Source organism: Danio aesculapii, chromosome 9 (assembly GCF_903798145.1).
Source record: "Danio aesculapii chromosome 9, fDanAes4.1, whole genome shotgun sequence".
NCBI classification, from domain to species: Eukaryota; Metazoa; Chordata; class Actinopteri; order Cypriniformes; family Danionidae; genus Danio; species Danio aesculapii.
The window spans coordinates 47,088,639-47,116,180 of record NC_079443.1 but is presented as its reverse complement, the minus strand read 5'-3'; the positions used below and the strand labels follow the sequence as shown (position 1 = coordinate 47,116,180).

Below are 27,542 nucleotides of genomic sequence, written 5' to 3'. Positions count from 1 at the left end.
GATTAATTTTTTATTAGATTTTTAAAAAATGTCATTATTTGAATAACTAAGATCATACATAGATCACATAGATCTAATAAATTATTTAAATATTTGTAATGCATTTGTGTGTGTGTGTGTGTGTGTGTGTGTGTGTGTGTGTGTGTATATATATACCCCCCTTTGATTTTTTTTTTTTCTTCTTTTTTTAAATATTTCCCAAATGATGTTTAACAGAGCAAGGACATTTTCACAGTATGTCTGATAATATTTTTTCTTCTAGTCTAATTTCGTCTAGTTGAATTAAGTCTAATTTGTTTTATTTTGGCTAGAAAAAAAAGCAGTTTTTATTTTTATTTTTAAATCCATTTTATGGTCAAAATTATTAGCCTCTTTAAGCTATTTTTTTTTTTCAATATTCTACAGAACAAACCATCATTATACAATAACTTGTCAAATTACCCTAACCTGCCTAATTAACCTAATTAACCTAGTTAAGCCTTTAAATGTCACTTTAAGCTGTATAGAAGTGTCTTGAAAAATCTAGTAAAATATTATTCACTGTCATCATGGCAAAGATAAAATAAATCAGTTATTAGAAATGAGTTATTAAAACTATTATGATTAGAAATTTGCTGAAAAAAATCTTCTTTCCGTTAAACAGAAATTGAGAAAAAAATAAACAGAGGGGTTAATAATTCAGGGGGGCTAATAATTCTGACATCAACTGTATATATATATAACAAAATATTGTCTCATCTCGTACTCGTACTCGTTCTCGTGAACCCAATCTCGTGTCTTACCTCATCTTGTTACACCCCTAATATATATATATATATATATATATATATATATATATATATATATATATATATATATATATATATATATATATATATATATATATATATATATATATATATATATATATGTGTGTGTGTGTGTTTGCTCATTTTTAATTGTGTATAATAATTATTAGTTTTTTAATGAGATATGTACTAATTATTTATCAAATAAATTTTTATTTATTTATGTGAATCACAAATGCATGTATGCATTTGATTTCACATTTTAATTCAGAAAATAAAAATAAACTAAATCAGTGGGTACATATAAATAAATAATTATAAATGAAAAAATATATATACTTTTTTATCATTTTTCCTGTAATAGTATGCAGGATTTATTAGGGTTATGTATCGCCTGATTTATTTATTAGGGTTATGTATCGCCTGATTTATTTATTAGGGTTATGTATCGCCTGATTTATTTTGTGGATGATAAACCATCTCATCAACGCAATATTTACGTATTACAATATTTTTTATTACACATTTTAAAACTAATAAGCAGAATGAAGGTTCTGGAAAAAATGTTGATGTTGACCTGTTGAAGTGACCACGAGAAGTAATTTGAGTGCAGCAATGCATTAACCCAGCGCAAACATTCATGCACAAACTATATTTTTTGTGCTTAAACAGAGAAGATGTGTTGTAAAATGCTGTTTAGACCTGTGAATGCTGATGAGTTGAGGTCAATGTCACGCTTTGCAAAGCTCCATTCAGAAATGCCAAGGCTTTTCCTGCTAAGGAAGAGTGTTTGCGGTTGGGCTTGACGTGCTCTCGGCTCTACATGTCGTCACGTCCTCGAGTCTCGCTCTGCCAAGTGACAGACGCCCATGACTCATCGCCAGTGATCTCCCACAATCTGCACAAACTCAGATCAAGACTTATGTAACCAAATAAAAGGAGTATTGAGACTTTATTCGCTTTGGATAAAAAATGTCCACTTACAGACCAGCCATGTGGTTTATTAGACCCTGAGCTAGTATTAAATATCCAGTTTAGCTTGTGTCTTGAAATTAGTGTCATGAAATTAGGCTGATATGGGTTTTTTGAAGGACAATGCTGATATCATGGAAATCAGTGTGACCGATATTTAGACGAGATATATATATAGGTTTTTTTATATTATATTTTTATTTTGAACTTAAAGCAGCACATAGCAATACAAAAGCAACAACAACTATAAAGACAGAAAAGAAAAGACAAAGAAAACAAACAAAAAAAGACAAAAGACAGAAAAAAAGATTTTAAAACCATTGTTACATCAGTTCCTCCAGTTTTATACTTAGGTTGACAATGTTACACATATTTCTAGGCCAGTGGGCACAGGCAGTATGTTGATCTTGCAAACAATGACAGGGTCATACCTTTAAACCAGGGGTGTCCAAACTCGGTCCTGGAGGGCTGGTGTCCTGCAGATTTTAGCTCAAACTTGCTTCAACACACCTGCATGCGTTTCTAGAAAGCCTAGTAAAAGCTTGATTAGCTAGCCCAGGTGTGTCTGTGTGGGGTTGGAACTAAACTTTGCAGGACACCCGCCCTCCAGGACCGAGTTTGGACACCCCTGCTTTAAACTGTTATGCTTGACATTTGACAGATAATAAAAAAGGATTTCCAGGTGGCTTCGATATAATTTTATTTAATTAAATAAAGTATAATTAAATTCAAAATAACTTTAAAAATGATTTTAAAAAGACATTCGTAAAATAAACATATACACAAAAACAAAGGTATCGGCCGATACTGATATATACCGGTCTTGGCAATTATATTGATGCAGATATCATGGAAATCAGGGTGACTGATATTTAGCCAATATGATTTTAAGTAATTAAATTAAAATTGAATTCAATTAAAAATAATTAGAATTTTTTTTTTTAAAAAGACATTTGTAAAATAACTATGTACAACAAAACGTATTTATCATATATATATATATGATATAAACCGGTCTTAGCAATCATATCGATGCCGATATTATGGAAATAATGGTGACCGATATTTAGCCGATATGATTTTATTCAATCAAATTAAAATTGATTTAATAATTTGTGCAAAATAATCATATACACCAAAACAATGATATCACATATTTTTCTAGTATCGTGCATCCGTTATGGTTAAAAAAATGTTGATCCTTATTGGAGTAAACTGATGCCACAACACTCAACATAATATTGTATTATAATATTGTCATTAAGCAGAAATTAAGTTAACAAATTAGTTTTAAATTTAAATTAGTTTTTACAAATTTAAGTGGATTGAACATAAAACAATTAAGTTGCCCACCCAAAAAGCTCAAGAATTGTGTTGTCTCAGCTCAATTTAAATTATTACTTTGAACAAACAACAAATGTCATTTTTTGAGCGTTTTTTAATTGCATTTAAATAAAAATTTGCATTTTTCTTTTTTGCGAAAGTACAGTTTAAGTAGTATTCCTGCTTTATTTTATTTATTTGTTCTTTAGCTTGTAGATAGCTTTTTTTCTTCATTTTTAATTGGTCCGTTTTTTTTACTGAACATATCATATATCAAACCATACAAAACTCTGACCCTAAAGACATTATTCGAAATGAACCATGAGCAAATCTGTTTCACCCCAATTGTTTATATGTTCTCAAAGCAAATTTTGTCCCTATTTTAGACACACTAGCTTTCAGACTAGCATATTGATACTAACATGGGGACTTTAATGTGATTTAACTGACCAGAATTACCAAAATCCACTCAACATCCAAGCGTCGGCTGTGTGCAGCACTGATATTAGCCATGGCGTGGTGTAATGGATGTGACTGCTGCTGAGCTGAATCACTGTGGAAGTGGAAATGCAGTTAAAGGGAAATGTTAGACGAAATGGCTGCATTTACAGTGCTCAGTGTGAGAGAGATTATCATCCTCTTTAAACTGTCTTTTTAGTCGAGGGGCTGTTGAGGTAATTGCATATGTGGGTTTCATCTGGGGAAAAAAGTGGAATGCTGCTTTTATGCTACACAACAAGAAGTCGATAAACACATTCAGACACTTTGGTCTTGAATGATATTGGCATTTTTCACAATTGTGCATCTGTGTTATTAGTGTTAGAGGTTTGGTGTGTACTATATCTATGCAAAATGCTGTTTACATCTTGTTTTAGTTGGGTTTTACAAAAACTGTGTATGACATGCACTAGTGTTCAAATATTATGCCTGTAGGATAAAATTAATTGAGACAAAGCAAAGCAAAAGAAAAATTGAACAATTATTAAAACAAAACAAAAAGTTAACACTTAATAAAACAAAACAAATATTTGAATTATCGAAACATGAAATAAAATAAAAATTGAACAATTATCAAAACGTAAAATAAAATAAAATTGAACATTTATCAAAACAACACAAAATTGAGCAATTTCCAAAACAAAACAAAATTGAACAAATATCAAAACAAAATTGAGTAATTTTCAAAACAAAATTGAACAAATATCAAAACAAAATTTAGCAATTTCCAAAACAAAACAAAATTGAACAATTATCAAAACAAAACATAAAATAAAATAAATCGAGCAATTAACAAAACATAAAATTAAATAAATTGAAGAATTATCGAAACAAAACGCAATCTAAAATAAATAAAAAATTATCAAAACATAAAATAAAATTGAACAATTATAAAAACAACAAAATAAATTTAACAATAATAAAACAAAACCACAAAATTGAATATAATTGAGCAATTATCAAAACATAAAATTAAATTGAACAATTATCAAAACAAAAAATAAAATAAAATGTAATTGAAAAATTGTCAAAACAAATCATAAAATTAAATTGAACAATTATGAAAACAACAAAATAAATTTAACAATAATAAAACAAAACCACAAAATTGAATATAATTGAGCAATTATCAAAACATAAAATTAAATTGAACAATTATCAAAACAAAAAATAAAATAAAATGTAATTGAAAAATTGTCAAAACAAATCATAAAATTAAATTGAACAATTATGAAAACAAAACAGAAAATAAAAAAATATTGAAAAATGATCAAAATATACAATGAAATTGAACAATTATGAAAACAAAATAAAATATAATTGATAAAAAATAATCAAAACATACAATAAAATTGAGCAGTTATTAAAACAAAACATGAAATAAAATACAACTATAAAATAAAATGAAATGACAAAAATGAAAAGTGCAACCTTTTTATCTCTTGAGTTTTTTTCTTTTTATCAGTTTTCTAAGTAGAGGTATCACAATTTTGAGTTCACATATTGCATAAGTGTTGTTCAACAGTTTATGAAAATACTTTGATGAAAGTTGTGTATCATTTCGAATGTTGACTACTGTATTTCACAATTCTGATTTAATTTCTCAGAATTGCAAGATATAAACTCACATTTACAGTTCAAAATGCTGATAAATATATGCAATTTGATTGATTAATTTTGGATGTTAATCAGAAGGTTTTGAATAATGTATTAAATATATAAGCATATTCTATATATTGTGAGGAAAAAATAATTATGTATATTAAGTAGTTTTATTTGGCATCAAAAAAAAATGTATTATGCATATCAATTAATTGGTTTTATATGGCATCAAAAAAGTGGCTCAGTGGTTAGCCCTGTCACCTCACAGCATGAAGGTCGCTGGTTCGAGTGCAGGCTGGGTCAGTTGGCATCTCTGTGTTGAGTTTGCATGTTCTCCCCATGTTGGCGTGGGTTTCCTCCGGGTGTTTGGGTTTGCCCCACAGCCTAAACACATACGCTATAGGTGAAATGTGTAAACAAAATTGGCCGTAGTGTAGGAGTGTATGGGTGTTTCCCATTCTGCTGCCTAAAACATATGTTGGAATAGTTGTTGGTTCATTCTACTGTGGCGAGCCCTGATAAATAAGAAAATGGAAAGGAAAATGAATGAATGACATTAAAAAACTTTATTATGTATATTTATTAACTGGTTTTATATGGCATCAAAAAAGCTTTACAGTGACTAAGACTGATATTACATTGTAGCAAATTGGTTTCCCTTTCTATGATGTTGAATTGGAGATTAAGACTGAGGCTGTGTTTTTTCCTCAGCATCAGCAGGATCTGTTGGCTTTGAAGCATCAGCAGGAGCTCCTGGAACACCAGCGCAAGTTGGAGCGTCATCGACAGGAGCAGGAGATGGAGAAACAGCAGAGAGAACAGAAGCTCCAGTTACTCAAAAACAAAGAGCGCGGACAAGAGAGTGAGTGGCCACAACAACAACTCATTACCTGACTGAAATACTGAAAGCTCTTCCACTTAAAGCAAGCATTGTGCATGGCTGTTTCTCTCAACATTTTACTCACTTTTTCTTTTTTATTCAGCCTGAAACTCATAATTTTGCATTTTAGATTTATTTCTGAACAGTTTTCAGCAAAATATCACATGAGTGGAAATACAACAACATTAGATTGCGATGGATGTTTTCTCATGCAATTCCAGTACATATTCTGCATCTCGGATTTTAATTCTCACAATTGATCATGTATATATTGCAATTTGTTCTTAGATTAGTGGTAAAAGAAGTTGTGTTCTTTTTAATATTCTTAGTTTGAATAGTTTTACTTAAATGGACACTAAGTTTTTTGTTTGTTTTTTGGTAATAGGCTCATATTACAAGTCACCAAGGGCCCTATTATACACCCAGTGCAAGAGGCACTGGCGCAAGACTTGTATGGCGCGATTTGTTGCTATTTTCAGACCAGCGCAATCTTAATTTTCACGTTTTGCGCCACGTTGTTTAAATAGCAAATCCATTTGCTCCACTTTGTGGACTCATGGGTGTGCCGGTCTGAAATGGAGGTGTGTTAATGTGCATTGTAAGAGTGTTGCTCTTTTGAGGGACTGAAATAAACTGCACCATTGACCAACTAAAAGCTGGTCTAAAGTCCAGCGCAGAGCACATTGGTTAAGCGCGTTAGTTATGCAGGTCAAATGCGTAAACATTGCCTAATACACACAGGATGTACAGCAATACACAACTATATTTACATGTGAAAAAAAAAAAGGGTTAAAATGCTAGAACAATTATTATTGACTACATAAACTCTCATTTCGGTGTATTAATCAAGGAACTTTTCTGCTGTACCATGATATTATGCAGAAGAAGAATCAAGCTTTGAATGGGAAAATTAGGGCCTGTTTACACTAATACATTTTATTTTTAAAACACAACGGTTTTGCTACGGTTACGTTTTCATTTTAAAACACTGCTGCTCTGTGTTGTGTAGATGGGGAAAACTGAGACATCTGAAAACGGAGGAGTGGCTGCAGTCATTCGCCTCTCTGATTGGGGCTTTTTCCTCAATATTAAGTAGCCTACACACAGTTCAGTCTTGCATCCTCTCCTTGTAAGTTCAGACTCGGGTAAATCTTCAAAGGGAACAGTGTACTTTATAACCTCATTCACATCACCCTGGCTATGTTGTTTGGCTTTCTTAACAACAAAATGAAAACTTGATATAAGGAACTGCCTATTTTCATTTTGATATTAACCTAACAGACACCAAAAATGTTGAGGCGTCTCGTAACTGCATATTTATATGAACGCTGTCTTCACTGTATGCATATTTATAACAAAACGAAGCCTATAACACAACTGCCTCCTTTCAGTTTCATTAAAAATACAAAACATACCCTCTCTTTTGCTGAATATCAGTTTTAATAATCAATAATGGCCATTATAAAAGTACAAGGTACAATAAGTTTATGCAATTTAGCAAATAAAAGCAAGCAATCAGTGAAATAAGTAGAATCAGTGTACGCGATTATATTAATTAATATATTAACTTACTTTTGCACTCAGACAAAACATGGTACCTGAGAACAAGTAATAAATTCACAAGACAAAAGTCGGGGAATATGTCGTGAGATATAGACAACAAGATAAATTAAATATTAGGTTTAACAAATATAGTGAGATTAGATCAAGCGGTAGATCCTTGATGAACAGTCCGACTTGCACAGCTCTCATCTGGGTAGATGTTCTCAAAGCACCCGCATACTGCCTGGAGCTCAGACCCGCACATATGCTGCACTGCATGCTAGTGTGTGTGTGTTTGATCACGTAATGTACATTTTCAGTGGTATAGTGTGGACGGAGAGTTGTTCAGAAATGCTGGGTGAAACGCCAATGTGGACGTGGATTGTTATTAGTGTAAACTGGGCCTAAGTGTGTGTGTTTTTTTCGCAAGTGGGTTGCTGCTGAGACTGGGTTGGGGGGGCAGAGGATTGTGATGCTGGCTCATCGAGATGTCTATCAGCCAACGGCCATCGACCCAACATTATATACAACTAGGCTCTTCTTGTTTTGACACATTATTTAAAATATGTGGCTTAGAAATATCTAATTAGAATTAGTTTTTTAAAAGGGCAAGTGTTTATTTTTTTTATTTTGCTGCTGGGCCATTAATAACAAATCAGCATTAAGCCCTATATAAGTCTGACATTTCATTCTTCATGGTCTTCAAAAGTCTTAAATTTGAGTTGGTGAAACCCGCAGAAACCCTGATGTTTAGCAATAGCTAGATTTCTCATGCTGCATATCCTCATCTTGAGTGTTCCTGTCAGCCAGGCTGGTCTATTTTTATCTGCCTGTGTTGTCGCTGACACGCGGTCACCTGTTGCCTGCGAGGAGCGCGTGTTGTCTGCCGCCGCCGCAGATGTGTTCGTACACCAGTGACGGCCTCTGGGGACGTGTTTACAGACGATGAGAAAGGTGGTAATTGAAGGAAAAGCTGTGCGAATTCATCCATCTGATGTGTTTCTTTCATAGAGGGAACAATGGTGAGGGTAAAAAAAAAAAGACATCTTTGTTTAAACGCGGCGGTCTCAGTGGAACTGGAATAAAGAGTTCTCTTTTTAAGACGGGATAAAGGGGCCGTTTCTCTCAGATGTAAAGAGATATCTGAACCTGCGCTGGAAGAGCTGTTTATCGACACCAGAAAAACAAGCGTCGGCCTTTGTAGTCGTGATCAATTGGCCACCGTTCGATCTCCTCCGTCTCAGACTATTAAGAGTTTTTTAAGACCATTTAGAAGACGAAATTACAGCGCAGCAAATTACAGGGTTTAGAAATGGCGAAGGAATTGACAGTCACAAATGCACAGGAGGCTTTTAGAGAAAGCGAACTGTATAACGCTGAGAGAATGCCATTAATGTCCTGCTGCTTGCTGTTTGTGATCTTCCTGAACTGTGCGCTCTTGATCGACAGGCGCCGTGGCGAGCACCGAGGTCAAGATGAGGTTGCAGGAGTTCGTCCTCAACAAGAAGAAAGCGCTGGCCCAGAGGAGCCTCAACCACTGCCTGCCCAGCGACCCTCGCTACTGGTACGGGTGAGTATCAGCCTGCTTAAAAAATGATACAGCTTTTTACTGGTCTTCTAAGGTCTGGGCATGGGCCTGTATGAGTTTCTGATGGTATGATAACCTTGGATGTATCACGGTTGTGTGATTACTACTCCTAAATATATTCTTTTTAAATGTCTGGGTAAAAAAAACAACAACCTTTTTCCCCATTGAACACAATATATTTTATTTTAAGAAACATCTCAAGTATTTTGGAGCATGTCAGGCTAAATAATTCAAATAAATTATTGACTTCTGCTAGCTTCATTAGTTTTAAAAACAAAGATTTCTTGTAGAGGATACATTGGATATCTGTCTTTTCTTCAGATATGAAGTAAGCCACAGCACTGTTCAGATATATAGCATGATTGGATGTTGGTGCACAAGCGATTTGTCTTTTAAATGTGTCCTAAATCATAGGCTGACCAGTAGCTTTTGATGCGGAGGCTCTTTTTCTGTACATATATCGTAGGAATGGTATAACAACCTTGACTTTTCACCACAGTAAACCTTGAAACCGGTTATTGTCCCATGCCTAGTAAGATCTGGGAAGTTCATCTCAGAAAACGTGACGCAGGGTTCCCACTGGTCATGGGATTTCTGGAAAATCACAGAATTTTCAGAATTTAGGGCTGAAAGTCTGGGAATTTATTAGTTTTATTGAATTATTTTTGTCATAATGTCATGAAATATCAGGGATTTTTGTTTGTCGCTCTGAATTTTAATTCCCATGTAAAATGTCGTTTTTCTATATTCTATATTTTATATATTCCGCTGTTTATTGCTATGGTTCGGCTTTAGGTTTTTCAGCTTCATTTGATTTCTATCATGCTCAATCACTAATGGGAGAGTTCAGTCAAAAACCAAAATCCAGTCATTATTATTTACTCAACTTTTACTTGTTTCAAACCTTTATAAGTTTGTTTCTTCTGTTAAGTAAAAAAGAAGATATTTCGAACAATGTTAGAATCCTGCAACCATTGACATCCATAGTATTTGCTTTTCCTACTTAATGGTTTCCTATTGAAAGTCAATGGTTACAGGTTTTCAGCTTTCTTTAAAATATATTTTGTGTTTAACATAAGAAAAAAAACTCATAGGTTTGGAACCACTTGAGGGTGTTAGGTGCTAAATATTCATTTTTTTCCCCCGTGAACTGTCCCTTTAATCCAATGCAGTCAACTCGCATGTTAACTAAAGCTAACATGTCAGGATAATATATATTAGGAGCTTTCGCTTGACTACTTTAAAGACTGAATGTTAAAAGTAGATGACAGAAAAGCTAAAAAAAGTTTACTAATAAATATAAATATTGAACTAAAATATTGAGCTATCAAATATGGAAGCAGTAAGTACCTTAGATGTTAAAATCTGTGTTAAATTAATCGTTGTTCATGCTTTAAAATCATGCAAAATTATGAATCCAATTTACTATTATGCAAAACACTCATCGGTTAGTTTTTCTGCTTATTAGATATCATGAACATCGCATTTATTGTTCCTTTGCTCAAATAGCACACAGATTTACATACTTTCTCCTGCTGCTTTCAATAGCACTATTGTGTTATCATGGCAATGCTGGTTAAAAAGACATCTCTTAAATCATTTACTGTCAATTTTATTGGCTTGTGTGCTTTTTCTTGTACACTCTCAGAAAAATGGTACAGTGTTGTAGCAAAGAAAATACAAGCCCTTGTCACTGGGGCAGTAGCTTTTTATGGAAAAGAGTTGTACCTTAAGACAAAGAAACAAATTTGTACCATTGCAGTTTGTACTTTTAAGGACATGATTTGTACTGTGGGAAACCAAAATGCACCTTCGTTTTTTAAAACCTGCAGATACAATATTGTAGCTTCATCAAAGGTACAAATCTGATCCATGAAGGTACCACTACAGTGACAAGACACTTTTACCTTAACAGTGTCAAATATTTTGCTTCAAGAACTGTTTAAAGGCATTTTCCTCTATCCAAAATTGGTCAATTTAAAAAATATAAAACATCAAATAAAATATAAATTATCTATTAAAAAAATTATATTAAAAATTAATTAAATATTTAAAATTATATTTTTATATAAAACAAATATAAAAAAATATAAAACATCAAATACATTTTTAAACAATGTTTTAAAAAAGTTTATTTTTGTGTGAATGCATCTTTTTCCATTTACAATAAAGAATAAAATCACTGTAACATAAATCTTAAGATCTATTTTTTGCTAAACATTTCACAACACTTTTCACAAAAATGTTACAGAAACACATTCTCCCATGTACAATATAAAACATGTTTTTTTTTTTCCTCCAGTTTTCACACAATACCTTTGTAATCACTTAAAAGTTCATTTAATTTACTTAATTTTAAAATAGAAATAGAATAATGCAAAAGTATTGTAATGAGATATGCACAATGTTTGATTAGTTTTACTATAGTAAAATGTCTGCATGAACACTTTACATATGCAGGACTTTTGCGGGCTCATGTGTAGTGGAAAGCAAACGCCAAAAGATGTGGATATCAATAATGAAAATGTATTTATCAGAAAATACTTACCAAATGTTTATTAAAAATGCCTTAAATGTTTAGTTTATAATACCTATAGTTTTGTTTTACCAGTTGTTTTGTATTATAGAACTTAATAATAAATGTTTTTTAAATTATTTTAAACATATGCTTTTAAATGAGGATTCATGTTTTAATATGGAAATTATTCATAAATTCACATTGCCTTTACAGTCATATTTATTTTCATAGATATTGAAATAAAGGAGTGGTCCAACACTTTTGTACATTTTTTATGAGAACAATTGTGCATCTTCATTATAATTGTACCATAAAAAGTACAGAACGGTATCACAAGAGATCTTTTCTGTTGCATATAAGGTGCAACTTTTACAAAGGTCGAAATCGGTTCCTTAAAGAACGTTATTTGTACCACCGTGTATCTTTTTTCTGAGAGTGTATAATAAATTTAAGTGCTTCTCTTTAGAGCCGTCCATGTGATCAATTTGAGACCTTTCTATGTGTAAGCAAACCTAAACTTTGGTCCATGTTGCTTTAACACACATACAAAAAAATTGTTTTGTTTTAACTTTTTTTTTCTTGGTAGTTATTGTTCACTGAGATGCATCATGAACATTTACAATCTGTTTCTGGCTACCATGTGGTCATGAGCACCTGAATGTGGTTTGACTGACCGAATACTAAAGTGCTTTGAGCCTTTTTACACCTGCATTTAGCTCTGACCAAAGATCCACAAGCTGCATGAAGCTGATGCCAAACTTTCCTCAATGTCCCTGTTGTAGTGTCTTTTTCTGCTTATTGCAGTATGCCGGTGTAAAAGCGTGTTATGCAAGTTTCTGCTTTAATTGATTGACAGTTTGCTTAGTCCTTTATCACACAAAAGATCTAGAAAACTTTTAATGCATATTTGAAGATGGATTCATTTGGGGAACTGGGTTGAGGGTGTGGATGTGTTTATGTTATAAACCCACACTCCATCAAACCCTTTCACACATCTGGGAAGCTCAGAAGATTGGAGGAGAATGCGCCTTTACAAAGAAATCTTACAAGCTTCTGCTTATACATACTTGTCTTATTGGGCTAGACAGAATCTGCTGACATTTTTGGCTATTTCTGCTGAGAGTTTTGAAAAAAATGTGCGGATTTTTGTGAAATGGTTTTAGAACAATCGTAACTAAAAACGTATGTTTAATATGTAAAATATATGAAAAAAATAAATGAAAAACTTACCTTTTTAACTCTTATTTAATGTTTACAATGCAAATCCAATTAGATCCACTAAACAAAGCAAGTCTTTCACAAAATATATCTACTAAAAGACAGAAAATATGACTTTACAAACTGTATTGTAGGGTTGTCATGATACTGGAATTTCATAACAATCGGTACTGTAATTTTAAAAACGTCCATTTCACATCAACATTTGAGCGCTGTGGAGCGCGTTCTTAAACAGCGCTGATTTGCCATTGTGTTCACGTGCTCAACAGAAATGGCTTTGATTGTCCGTGAAGGTCATCGGATCACGGAACTCACCGCTGTTTACTGAGTGTAACTACAGATACAGGGACACTGGAGCATTTCAAAGTCACGTTGGTCAGCTGGTTTGTCAATGAGCTGACATACGAGCGATCTGCTGATAAATCATGGCTTTAAAACGCTCTAGTGTCCCTGTATCTGTGGTTACACGCAGTAAACAGCGGTGAGTTTGATGAACCGATGACCTTCAAGGCCAATCACAATCTTTTCTGTTGAGCATGTGATCACAATGGCAAATCAGCGCTGTTTAAGGACGTGCTCAACAACTCTCAAATGTTAGCGGGAAATGGACTCCAGTACTGATTGAATATTATTTTTTTATATAGAACTTTTATTCTCACAAAGACACTGACTACACTGACACTGACTACGTTCAGTAATCGAATGATTTGCCTTAATCTGAATAAGACAATAATATGATTAAGGTGTTTACATGAGTTGCTTTTTGAATGTTTCTTTCATGATCCCATTGTACATAATTAATGTCATTGCGTCGCCACGCTATCCACATTTTCTCCTGAGTTTCATGTAATTTCGGGTGTTTCATTTAAAATTTTTCAACTTTAACTGTAGTTTGACACTTTCACTTTCATTCAGGAACTTTCATACATGCCCTCGTGACAAACGAGTCCCTTTCTTTTCTCACACTATGGGCCCTATCATACACCCGGCGCAATAAGGCTTGTCAGACACGTTGCTAGCAACCTCAATTTTCCCGTTTTGCGCCATGTTGTTTACATAGTAAATTCATTTGCGCCGCTTTGTGGACTCATGGGTGTTCTGGTCTAGAAAAGAGGTGTGTTAATGTGCATTGTTGGCACGTTGATATTTTGAGGAACTAAAATAGACTGTGCAATAGACCAGCTGAAAGCAGTTCTAAAATCCAGCACAGAGCGCGTCAGTTGTGTGCCTTGCTTACACATTGTTTAAAACACACAGGATGTACAGCAATACAGAAATATCTTTACACATGAAGAAGAATTAAAGGATTAAAATATTACAAAAATTATTATTTTCTACATAAAAATAAAAACCACTGCCTCCATGCACTCTTCATCTCGGGGGGCTTTTTTCAGTGTATTCATGACAACTTGCTTTTGTATAATGTTATTATTATCATTAGTAATATTTATTATATGCATATTTATATTTGTTTTAATAAAACAAGCTTAGATTTGTCCACCTGTCAGGTTTTGTACCATATGGGGCATAGCATGTGTGTTTGGATGTAACTTTTTGAGCACACTTCATTATTATTATTGCTCATTTATTAATTTGCTGGAAATTAGAACTGATTTTGTTTTGAAACAAATCTTTGCACTTAACAAACAAAATTAAATATACAGGCTAATGGATGTCTTATTCAATAGAGTGTACAACACTGTTTCCTTATCCACAAAAGAGAGAAAGTAAAGGCCGATTGGAGGATGCTCGTTCTTTATCCTTGCGCTGCAGATTGTCTGTTTAACTGTTTTCTCACTAGTAAAGCGTTCAGTTTTTCCACTTACAAAGTCCGCCATGTAAATAGGCAATGCGCCATGGCGCGACACAACTGACTCTTAAAAGGAATGGGATATGAGACTCTGATTAGTTTATGCTCAAAACACACCCATAACTCATTAAGAGAAGAAGCACAACCCTGTAAGATCATGCGCCGTGGCGCAAAGCGTATTTTTCCATTCTTAAAATAGCAATAGTGAATTCGGACAAGTCTTTAAAGCTTTTGGCCATGTGCTTTAGACTTTGCGCCTAGATCATTAAAATAGAGCACTATGTATCTACATCTGTTGAGTCAATTTACTGCCATTTATAAATTCACTTCTGTGGTTGGACTTTTACCTCACCAGCAGATCTTTCAGGGTTGCTTGGAGGAAGAGGTGTCCAAAAGACTATCAGCTAGAACACTTGGTCCCCTGCTATTCTCAATATACACCACATCGCTAGCATGCAAAATATACATTTCTAGCATTTTAGCTTAAAGAGATCCTTTATGCTTTGTTGTTTCTGTAAGAACAGTATTTAAAGGCTCCTCCCTCCTCTTAAAAGCAACAGCTCTTTTGTGTTTAAAGGGACACACTTATCCAAATAGGTGTTTTACCAGCTATAATAAATTACCTGTTAGGTATTTCGCGCTGAAACTTCAGAGGACATCCGAGATTTATTTCAACTCTTATAGAAAAAACGAAAGTGCACTAGAGTAAACGTAGCCTGAGCTGGCAGAAGGTGCTGTCAATGCTGGGAATGGAGAGCAGCTGTGTGTGGAAATGTCTTGAAATGCGCATATTTGAGTCCCTCTGCTTGCGCTCATGTGTGTGTGTGTGTTTTGTGATTTGTTCCACAGGAAAACCCAGCACAGCTCTCTGGACCAGAGCTCACCACCTCAGACAGGGATTTCCACTTACAACCACCCGGTGCTGGGAATGTACGACCCCAAAGATGACTTCCCGCTCCGCAAAACGGGTAAAACTGAAGCTCTTCTTTCCAAACGTGTCCATGATTTTCACTTCGCTTGCTATAAAGCAGTTCAGGTTTACTTATTCAGAGTGGCTTCCAGACGACATGGAACAAACTCTGCGACCTTTGCTTCCATTGACGCTTGTGGAAAAGCCTTTTTTTCCTCATGCTGATGCAGAAGCCGGTTTCTCACACTCTCATACAACTGTAAAAGATTGTAGATCAACTTGCGGCTGTAAAATATGCAGAAACGGTTGACTGACTTGAACTTGATATAAGATATTAAATTAGCTTTGTTTCATTTTTTCATTATGTTTGGTTTTGAGTCGATGTGCTTTTATTTCAACATTAGTAATTATTTTAGTTTCTTTTTAAATTGAATTAATTTGACAGCTCAAAGCTTTAAACTTTTAAACATTTCAGTGTATTTTGGATTTTTTCCTCTAGCATTTTGTTTCAGTCACCAAAATTTAACATTTTTGTTTTAGTTATTAATTCGGATTAATTATTTAGCTCTGAAAGAGTTGTATATGACTTAGTATGTGCTTCTCATAAACACACACAGACACTCACTCACATATAATGATATCAGGGTTTATTTAAACCTTAAAACAAACGGTAAAAAGAAACGTAATAATCTAAACTTTAAAATTAAATAAATAAATAAATTTTACTTTTGATTTAGTTGGCAAAAGTTGTATTTTTTATTTTTTGTAGTTTGTTTATTAACTTTTGTTTGTTTGTTTGTTTGTTTGTTTTATCCATTTCAGTGTAATTTATTTTAGTTTTTTCTAGCATTTTGTCAGTCTCCAAAATTTGTAGTTTTTGTTATAGTTATTCATTCTGATTATTTAGTTATGAATTCTTTCTGAAAGAGTTATATATTACAAGCAATACTACAGTATGTATGTGCTGCTTATAAACACACACACGCTCACATATATCAGGGTTTTTACAAACTATAAAACTAAAGCTATTTTTGTTACTTGAAATGAAACAAAAATAAACAAAAGAATCCAAACTTTAAACTTTAATTTAGTAAATAAATACATTTTACTTTTGATTTAGTTTGCAAAAATGTAATTTTGTTTGTTTGTTTGTTTATTTTAACCATATTAGTGTATTATGGTTTTTATTTTTTCAGTCACCAAAATTAGTCATATTTGTTTAAGTTATTAATTCTGATTATTTAGTTATGAATTCTTTCTGAAAGAGTATATATTACAAGCAGTACTTTGTATGTGCTGCTCATTAACTGCTCACATATAATAATATCTGGATTTAATAAAAACAATTAAACTAAAATATTGTTGTTACTTGAAATCAAACATGAAGAAAAAAATAACGTTTTTAAATAAAATACTTAAATGTAAAAACAAATGTAATATTTCAAACTTTAAAATTAATCAAATAAATAAATAAATAAATGTTTTTATTTATTTAGAAATTATTTATTTACTTTGTTTTAAACATTTCAGCTTATATATATATATACAGGTTTATTCGCACACCCATACCTATATGGCCATTTTTTGCCTTTATTAATATAAAAAATAACTGTCGCAATATACAATGCTTACATTTGCAATGCTTACATAATAATAATATTAATAATAATAATAAAATTAAAGGTGCAGTAGGTGATCTGCCAAGATGCTAACCATGTAGCATAATATCTTTGAAACAATCCCTCCCCTGCCTTCCAAAGCCACTCCTCCTGATATCACTAGATCATGTCATTCGCCAGTTAGAAAACGTTATATTACTTAATAATACTACAATTCCCAACTAAAAACTGTATTGTAGCAAGCAATATTTATGAGAATGTGCAATATTACATGCAAGCAAGGATCGCTGGTCTCAGTCTCTCACACACTTCGTCCTGAAGCGACTATTGCATATTTTCTGATGCTTCAATTTGAATCTGAATCCATTTATTTCTGCTCCTGTCAATATGATTTAATAGCTACAACACTTTGGATTACTTTGGATTCATACCTGATAAGACTGAATAAAAACAAAACAATGGATGAAAATCCCAAAATAGCATCAGGAAACATTAAAACTTGTAACTTTTGACCACTTCATATAGCCTATGTTTGTTAAAAAAAAGCTCTTTTTGTAACTAATTTCGTTTGGTATCATTTGTATTTTTATTTAAATGTATTTTTTGTTGATACGAATAAATTTTAGGTGAAGAGATGTGCAATTACTTTTTTCAATAATAAGGGAATTATTAATTAAATTCCAGTAGGCCTAATATAACAAATAAAATATAGTTTTTCTGACATTTTTCTTTATTTTATGGATTTGAGTCATGAATTACAGTATCGCAATACTGCTTGGTATCACTATACTTCAGCTGATTTAATATCGCAACATGAATTAATGGTATCACGACAACCCTACTTGATAGCATTGTAGACATTTTTCTCCTCTCCCTCACACTTTGCAGACCATACTGGAAAGTTTTCTCCTCTTGATGAGAGAAAGATGTCCAGATAGAAAGTTTGAGCAGGTTGGCATCTGCAGTGTGTTAAGGCTGGCATCGGTCCTGTGTTCACTCCGAAGTGTGTGTTCAAGAACTCGCACTCAAGGGCAGTTCCTATGCGCACTCACTTTGGTCTGCTTTAGGTGGCGTTTGGCCTCTGTGCTCATTAATCAGACTGGAAATGGGCCTGTCAGGAGGCGCGGTACAGCCTGCCCTGGGCCTTCAGCACACACTGAGCTCCGGTGAGACCTGCGTAATTACAGAGCAGCAGGAGAACAGGAGAGCGTTAGAGGAAGAGCTGCTACAGTCCCACTGTATACAGTACAGCAGCTTCATCTTGACCTCCAGATTCACGTTCACTGCATTCAGGCTTCACTTTTTTTATTTGGTGTAGAAATTTGTAGAACGAATTTGGTCAACTTCATACTTTTTATCACTTAAAAAAATATTTGCTATTAATAAAAAAAATGTAGAACTTTTGTCAATATCAAACTTTTTGTCTCAATAAATATTTGCGATTAAACTTTTTTCACGGTTTGATTAATTAATTAATTAATTTTTATATAGTTTTTGTATTCTTTGAATTTTGTGCATTGTAATGATAATTGTAACCATAAAATTAAAGCTATTTTTACGTCAAATCAAGCAAACATTATATAAAAAAATGCTTTAAAAATGTAAATAACAAACATATTATTTTAAATTTTATAATTAATACAAAACATGTACTTTTGTTTTCATTTAGTTTTATTTGTAAGTACTTTTGTGTAGTTATTTACTCGTTTGTTTGTTTGTTTGTTTGTTTGTTTGTTTGTTTGTTTGTTTGATAAAATAGCATGCTGTCATATTTTTGTCACTTTTCTACAGTTTGATTTATTCGATTTTTTTTATTATTTTTTATGCAGTGTAATGATATCAGGTAAATTAACACTATAAAACTAAAGCTATTTTTCATTTCTTTAAATCAATCAAACATCAAGAAACCTTAAAAATATTTTAAAACATTAAAACAATGCAAATGCAGCTTTACAATTAATTAAAAATATATATACAATTAATTTTAGTTTTATTTACCCGATTTACAGAGCAGGAGGAGGAGAAGAGGAGAGTGTTTGAGGCAGAGCTGCTACAGTCTCACTGTATACAGTACAGCAGCCTCATCATGACCTCCAGAGGAGGCTTCACTTTTCTTCTTGGGTGTAGAAATTTGGAGAATGAATTTGGTCCATGTCATACTTATTAATCACTTGAAAAAATTTTTGCTATTAAAAAAAAAAAAAAAAGTAGAACTTTTGTCAATATCAGACTTATTGTCTCTAAAAAATATTTGCGTTTTTTTTTTTTTTTTTTTTTTTTTTGTGGTTTGATTTATTTTTATTCTTTTTATTTAGTTTTTGTATTATTTTCATTTTGTGCAGTGTAATAGTTATAACCATTAAGCTATTTTTACGTCAAATGAAGCAAGTATTAAATTTAAAAAATGCTTTAAAAATGTAAAATAACAAACATAATATTTCAAATTTTATAATTAATACAATGTACTTTTCATTTAGTTTTATTTGTAAGTACTTTTGTTGTAGTTTATTTACTTGTTTGATTTTTTTATATATATATAAAATAGCATGCTGTTATGTTTTTATCACTTTTCTACAGTTTGATTTATTCGATTTTTGTTTTATTATTTTTCTCATGCATTGTAATTAAATCAGGTAAATTAGCACCATAAAACTAAAGCTATTTTTCATTTCTTTAAATCAAACAAACATTAAAAAAACGTAATATTTTAAAACATTAAAACAATGCAAATGTAACTTTGTAATTCATTAAAAAGCGTATACAATTATATTTTGTTTGATTTAGCTTGCTACGAAAGTTTTATTTGATGTATTTGCATGTAGTTTATTTACCTTTTTTAATAAATACAACAGTATATAAAAAATGGCATTGAAACATTTAAGAAAACTTTTTTTTTTTTAAATGTTTTGTAATATTTGTTATTTGAAACCGAACAAACATTAGGTAAAAAATAAATAAATAAAAATACTTTAAAAAATAATAATAAAAAATGAAATTTATATGGGATTATTTTGTTTTGTGGTTTATTTATTTATTTATTTATTTATTCATTTATTTATTTATTGTAATTTGTTAGTGCACTTTAATGATTTCAGATTCAATTAAACTATTAAAACTACAGCTATTTCTGTTACTTGAAATAAAACATTTAAACAAGTAAAAAAAATTACAAATGTTTAAAATTTTAGAATTAATGTTCGTTTGATTCATTTTGCCAAGAAAGATGTATTTTATTGTACTTTCATGTAGTTTATGTACTTTTTAAATTAAATAGCATACTGTGCTATTCTATTGTTATAGTTAGTAAAATAGTATTTAAAACTATATATATATATATATATATATATATATATATATATATATATATATATATATATATACACATACATACATTTAAAAAAAATACTTTGTCACTTTAAAAAATATATATTTGCATTTACATATTTTTACAGTTAGATTTTTAAAATTTCTTTATTTTTATTTTTATGCTGTGTAATGTTATCAGGGTTTATTTATGAATGTTGCTTGTGTAAAAATGTAAAAACAAATAATATTAATAACAAAATAATATTTCAAACTTTAAAGTTAGTTTTAAAAATAAATAAAATTAACGTTTGTTTAATTTAGTTAGCATAAGTTTTATTTTAACGCACTTATGTAGTTTTTTTACTTGTTTTTTTATATCATGCTATTTTACTATTGATATGGTTAGTAAAATAGTTTAGTATATAAAAATGTCATTTAAAACATTCAAATAAATACATATTTATTTATTAACATAATTATTATAGTAATATAATATTACCTTATTTTATCATTTATCATTGTATCAACAATAGTGATAAATCGGGTTAAAATAATATAATAAAGCAGCCAAATTTATTTCTTACTAAAGCTGTACTAAACTATACTAGAGTGATTTAGTCAAAAGCTAAATTCTTTTTATTATTACGAAACAGTCAGGATCTGATAGGCTGCGAATGTCAAGCTGTGAAATGTTCTTTGTTAGTTTGTGATGATGGAGTTTTGCGGTAAGGCTGGTTCTGCTGGTCGTCCCGCTGCAGATGAACCTCAGTTTGCTCTGGCTGGCGGTCTGCATTCCTGCTTTGGGGATTTGGGAGGGTGAGGGTGGCCCGGGCCTTTACCAGAACCGCCTGACAGGCCAGAGTCTGTTTTCACACATCTCACCTAAACCCCAGCACATCTGCAGCTGCAGGAAGTGTGATGTTGTTTTAGGACAGTGAGGTCTGCGAGTGTCCCGCACACAGAATGCTTAAAGACCAGAAAAAAGACCGTTGCTCTTCTGCATGGGTGTCGTGCATTTTTCTAATAATGTTTTGGGGTGGCATGATTTAAAAGAGTGCTTCAGTTATTTTATTCAGAAAAGTTGGGCATGTTATGAATTATGCAATGTGGAGCATGTGATATACAGTTGTCAGAATTATTAGCCCCCCCTTGTATATTTTTCCCCAATTTCTGTTTAACGGAAAGACGATTTGTAGACATAATAGTTTTAATAACTCATTTCTTTTATCCTTACCATGATGATAGAACATAAAATTTGACTAGATATTTACTAATATTTATTTAAGATACTAATATTCAGCTTAAAGTGACATTTAAAGGCTTAATTAGGTTCATTAGGGAAATTAGAGTAATTAGGCAAGTCATTGTATATCAGTGGTTTGTTCTGTCGACCAGGGGTTCTCAAAGTTTTCAGCCTGCGACCCCCAAAATAACAATGGCAGGGACTCGCGACTCCCACATTCTTTGGAGGTGGTTATAAACATACAAATGTTGCACGAACAAAAGCAGACCTATATCAACACGAGCATATTGACAACACAAAACAGTGCAACAGTCTAACAACCATATCATTTTTATGGTAATTTATTAATTTAATTTATTATTCACCTCACCTAATGAGACTGGTGGGCACAATATTTGTAGCACAAGTTGGTTTAATGGCACAAGTTGGCCTGTATTTATTTTTAATGTATTTGATTTCCATAAAGGTGCCAGAAAGTTTAACCTGGTGATGTGAAATCAATCTGCTCCAGCTGACGCTATTGCTGCTGTTAATCTAACATAAACCAATCCTGTGAAACAAAATAATTAAAGACTGATGGCTTTTTATTTGCATGAGGCTTTTTAATGTAACTATTAACTACTATTTTAATCTTCTGTGGGTTATGGATAAAATATGGCAATTCTGATAGTTGAATAAAATTAGTTTGACTTCCCCAAGTGACCCCCACTTTGAGAACAACTGCTGTAGACAATCGGAAACTAAAATTACTTAGGGTGGCTAATAATATTGACCTTAAATTGGTTTTAAAAAAATGTAAACTGTTTTTATTCTAGCCGAAATAATAAAACAAATAAGATTTTCTCGAGAAGACAAAATGGTTTAGGAAATATTGTGAAAAATTCCTTGCTCTGGGAAATATTTGAAAAAGAAAAAAAGTTCACAAGATGGTGAATAATTCTGACTCTAACTGTAAATTCTGGAATCTTGATATAAAGACTGCACACTGCATGTGAACAGGGTCGAAGATTGAACATACTGTAGTTTTCGTCATTTAGGATTGTAAACTAATCAGTGGTGGAAAGAGTACTGAAAAATCGTACTCAAGTGAAAGTACCAACACTTGCCCAAGTGCAAGTAGAGTAAAAGTATCTGTTGTAAATTTTTCTCAAAGTATGAAGTAACACTTTTAAAAGTTCTTAAGAGTATTGAGTGCTATGATGTGAACGGCTCATGCGTTTACATGTAATTTGTGCATAGATGTGTAAACGTAACATTCTGTAGTGCATTAGTAATTGTTTAAGGGCATTGGGTGGTTTCAGTCCTCATACATTCGTCCATCTTCTCATTAGTGACATGCAGTCTATAAAGTCTCTCGATCGTGTAAAGATTTTAGACATCTTCTTGCACACGTTTAGTGCTTCCAAACGGTTTGTTGCATTTATGAGGAACCAATGTCTTGGAGTTGTTCAGTGTGATGTGATTTACTTTCTATGTGGGATTTGATTGGACAGGAATCACAGAATTGATTATTCTACTTTAGCCGATCCTCAGAGACAGGAAAAATAAAGTAGTGACTGCTGGTTGAAGGAAAGTAGTGGAGTAAAAGTACCGATACAGCAATATAAATAAATAAACTCAAGGGGAAAGTAAAAGTACACATTTGTAAAACTACTTGGGAAAGTAGAATTTCTGAGAAAAACTACTCATTTATAGTCATTTCTGTATTTGTATTTGTTGCTTTACACCACTGTAACTAATATTTGTCGACTTCTGATAATAATGCTGGAAAATCGTAAAAATGACATATTTAGTTGCTTTTAGTCAGTATGTTAGGATAAGGTTTTTTTTTGTTTGTTTGTTTTTTTAATTATGCTTTTGGAAATGTTGATAATGTTAAGATGTACTGTACATCTAATTAAAAAATAATAATAATTTCAGCTCCACTTTTGTTAAGAGTTTGATTTTGATTAATGTTCATATAGTGACAGACTTTTCCATTATTACAAAAAATTTAATTATTACTTATTACTAAAACTTAAAAAAGATATTACTGTTGAAAAAGTGCCAGTATTTTTTGTTTTTTTCTTTATTTCTTTATTTGTTTGTTTAATTATTTGTTTATTTATTTATTTAATTCAGTTGTATTTTTTTGCGTTTATTTATTATTAAATTTTACATTTTATTTTAAATCTTTTTTTAAAATACATTTTTATTTTATTTTATTTTTTGAAATACAGAGTTTTTTGTTTCGGTCCTAATTTGATGCATCCATAAAAAATTGCACCTTGCTGTGAAATAAATATTGGAAATACTATTATTGTGATAACAATCAGTTTTGATCTATTGTGCAGCATCTACAAAAAAAAAAAAAAAAAAAGATTTTGCTGCTTGTTCAAACTGTTAACATAAAATGAGCCCAAACAACACAATTATTAACATTTTTTTTTTGAGGACAACTTAATTCAAGTTAACTTAATCTATTTGTGTTGGGACAACATGAATTAATTGTGTGGCACCCTGCATTTTTACAGTGTTCTCTAGTCCTTCAAATTCTTTACGAGTTTCTTTCAACTGTTGAACACAAATGAAGATAATTTGTAAAATGTTGGAAACCAGTAGCCATTAACATCCATGCAAACAAAAACATAAGATAATACTGAAGTCAAAGGCTTTCCAACATTCTTGAAGATATCCTCTTCAGTGTTCAACAGCACAGGACAGACCTCAGACAGGATTGAAACCTAGTAACTGATGACTGATTTTTTTTTTTTTCTGAACTGTGCTGTAAGTGTGAATGTGTGGTGTGTGAACGTGACTCAGCGAGGGCTTTTTTGTTTCATTCATGCGTTTCTCCGGCTCTTGCGAATGTGTTGCAGCAGGCAGGAAGGTCACAGATCTGACATTTCGAGCAGAACAGACTTGCAGCAAACGTGACTCTTCTGCTGGTGACTCATGTCATCTACAGAGCTCAGAAATTCACCAGAAATGTTTCTTCAACTGCACTTAAAGTGAAAGTTCACCCCCCCAAAAAAAATCCTCTGTCAAACACAAAAGAAGATATTTTGAAGAATGTTGTAACCATTGACTTCCATATATTAGTTTTTCCTGTTATGTCCCTACTATAGTTTATTACAGTGTTGCAGAAAAGGAAGGAAAAACATTAAGCCAGTAGTAATTATGGTTTCCAATTACACTAAAAAGAGGAAAACAAACCATGAAAATACTAAACAAGTGAAATTGCTTATTATAAGCGAGCTATGGAAGTCAGTGGTTACAGATTTTCAGTTTTCTTTAAAATATATTCTTTTGTGTTCAGCAGAAGAGAGAAACTCATAAACTCATCACCAGAAACATTTCTTAAACTGTACTTAAAGGGATAGTTCAACCCCCCAAAAAATCCTCTATCAAACACAAAAGAAGATATTTTGAAGAATGTTGTAAATCTGTAACCATTGACTTCCATATACTAGTTTTTCCTATGTTATGTCCCTTTTATATTTTATTACAGGTCTAGGGAAAGGGAAGGAAAAACGTTAAGCCAGTAATAATTATTGTTTCCATTTACACTGAAATACTAAATGTGTGAACTGGAATATTATAAGCAAGCTATGGATGGTCAATGGTTACAGGTTATCAGTTTTCCTCAAAATATCTTCATTTGTGTTTGACTGAACAAAGAAACTGCACAATATTGGAAAAAAATGATATTTTATTTTTTTGCTATATCAATACACTTTCACCTGATTTGACAGTATTCAGGTAAGTCAAAATTAAGGGACTTTTTTTTTCTAAAAACAAGCAAAGTAATCTTGTTTTAGGTTTGATTTTTTGGGAGCTTTCACACCTAGGCTTTTGTTTCGGAACCTGGTGCGTTTTCCCAGTTAGCGCGGTTTTATATATATATATATATATATATATATATATATATATATATATATATATATATATATATATATATATATATATATATAAAAAACCGTGCGTGTGTGAGAATCCAGCAATCGAGCTCAGATCTGCGCCAAATACAAAGATCGCCTGAATGAGGTGGTCTCGGCTCGATTGAAACAAACTCTGGAGCGTATCCATTATAGTGAGAAAGCAATACGATCTGGACCAGGCTATATCCCAGTGTATTATGGATATGTAACAGGCATATATACGGCTATATGAATGAGAATCGTGAGTAGGGCGGGATGTCATTCCTACTGGTAAATGTGCATTTCATGTCAAACTCGAAAGTGAAGGCATGCTGAACTATTAACAAGAGCTGTTTATCATTTAGGAAAATTGACCGAACAGCAGTCTTTGTTTATCTGTTATTTCTCTCTCTAAAATGTAAAGCCTATAATGCATAAGCCAACAAAAGTTTTACCTCTGATTTATATTGGTGATGATGTTTGTCATCATTCAAAATTAAAGCGCAGCTTTTCGCTTAGAATGTCTTATTGCTCATCGTCATAAATTAAAATAAGGATGCATGACAGCTGAGCAGGACTTTTTTTACTCACACGTGACTTGTTTTAGCTCTTTTGGTCCATTTAGAAACTTTACCGTTTGAAAGCAAACATCACCAAGAACAAAGAGCAACAACAATTTTAATTCCTGTTTCAGAACAAGAGAATCGATCCACAGGTGTGAAAGCAGATATTTAAACAAAGAACACAATACAAAGATTTTACGAAAAGCATATTTTTGCAGTGCAAATGTAAAATAACTGTACATAGTCTTTATATATTCAAGTACTGTTAATCTTTGTTACACCTCCAAAAGCCGTAATTTGTTGTGCCGAAAATAATTTTAGCTATTGAATCAGTGGTTACAGATTTCCAGCATTCTTCAAAATATCTTCTTTTGTGTTCAACAGAAGAAACGCATAAAGTAGGGCTGCACAATATTGGAAAAAAAACTGATATTGAGCTATATTATTTTTCTGTGCTATATATTGCGATATGAATACAGTTTCACTCAATTTTACTTAATTTTTTTAGAGTATTCAGGTACAGGAATTGAATAATCACAATTCAAATCACTTGAAGATTATTTCTGGTCCAAACATCTAAAAATATAGTTTTTTTTTCACTTTAAGAAATAATAAGTCATGATTAACTGATATTTTTTCTTAAAACTAGTGACGTATCTTGTTTTAGGTTTGAGTTTTCGATAATTGATTGTTAAAAAATTCTAAGAAAAGCATTTTTTGAAGTGCAAGTGTAAAATAACTCTGTATAGTCTTTATTGTATAAATAATTAAATACAATTAATCTTTGTTACACCTCCAAAAGTTGTATATTCTTGTGTACATTGCGATATCGATGCTGAAACGATATATTTTGCAGGGTTTGGAACCACTTGAGGGAGAGTAAATATACTAAATAGAGAGAGTAAATATTTATATATTTATATAATAAAAAGTCAATAGTAACTAAAATCTAAACAAAGCAGTCTGTGTGTCTTGACGTAGTGACATGATATGTATGCTGATAGTTCACCCATTACATACATATATATATATATACATATATATATATATATATATATATATATATATATATATATATATATATATATATATATATATATATATATATATATATTTATACATATATATACATACATATATATATATATATACATATATATATATATATATATATATATATATATATATATATATATATATATATATATATATGTATATATATATATATGTATATATATATATATATATATATATATATATATA

The 27,542-nt window shown here is 31.7% G+C and overlaps 1 protein-coding gene across 2 annotated transcripts in view; it reads left to right on the top strand.

Moving 5' to 3' along the window:
- Window positions 1-27,542, top strand: part of hdac4 (histone deacetylase 4) — a 431,285-nt gene that overhangs the window by 262,248 nt on the left and 141,495 nt on the right. For both annotated transcript variants that reach the window (XM_056465891.1, XM_056465892.1), the window contains 3 exons: window positions 5,895-6,045; window positions 9,055-9,175; window positions 15,589-15,707. In XM_056465891.1, the coding sequence (XP_056321866.1) occupies window positions 5,895-6,045; window positions 9,055-9,175; window positions 15,589-15,707 (391 nt within the window). The remainder of the gene's footprint in view (window positions 1-5,894; window positions 6,046-9,054; window positions 9,176-15,588; window positions 15,708-27,542) is intronic.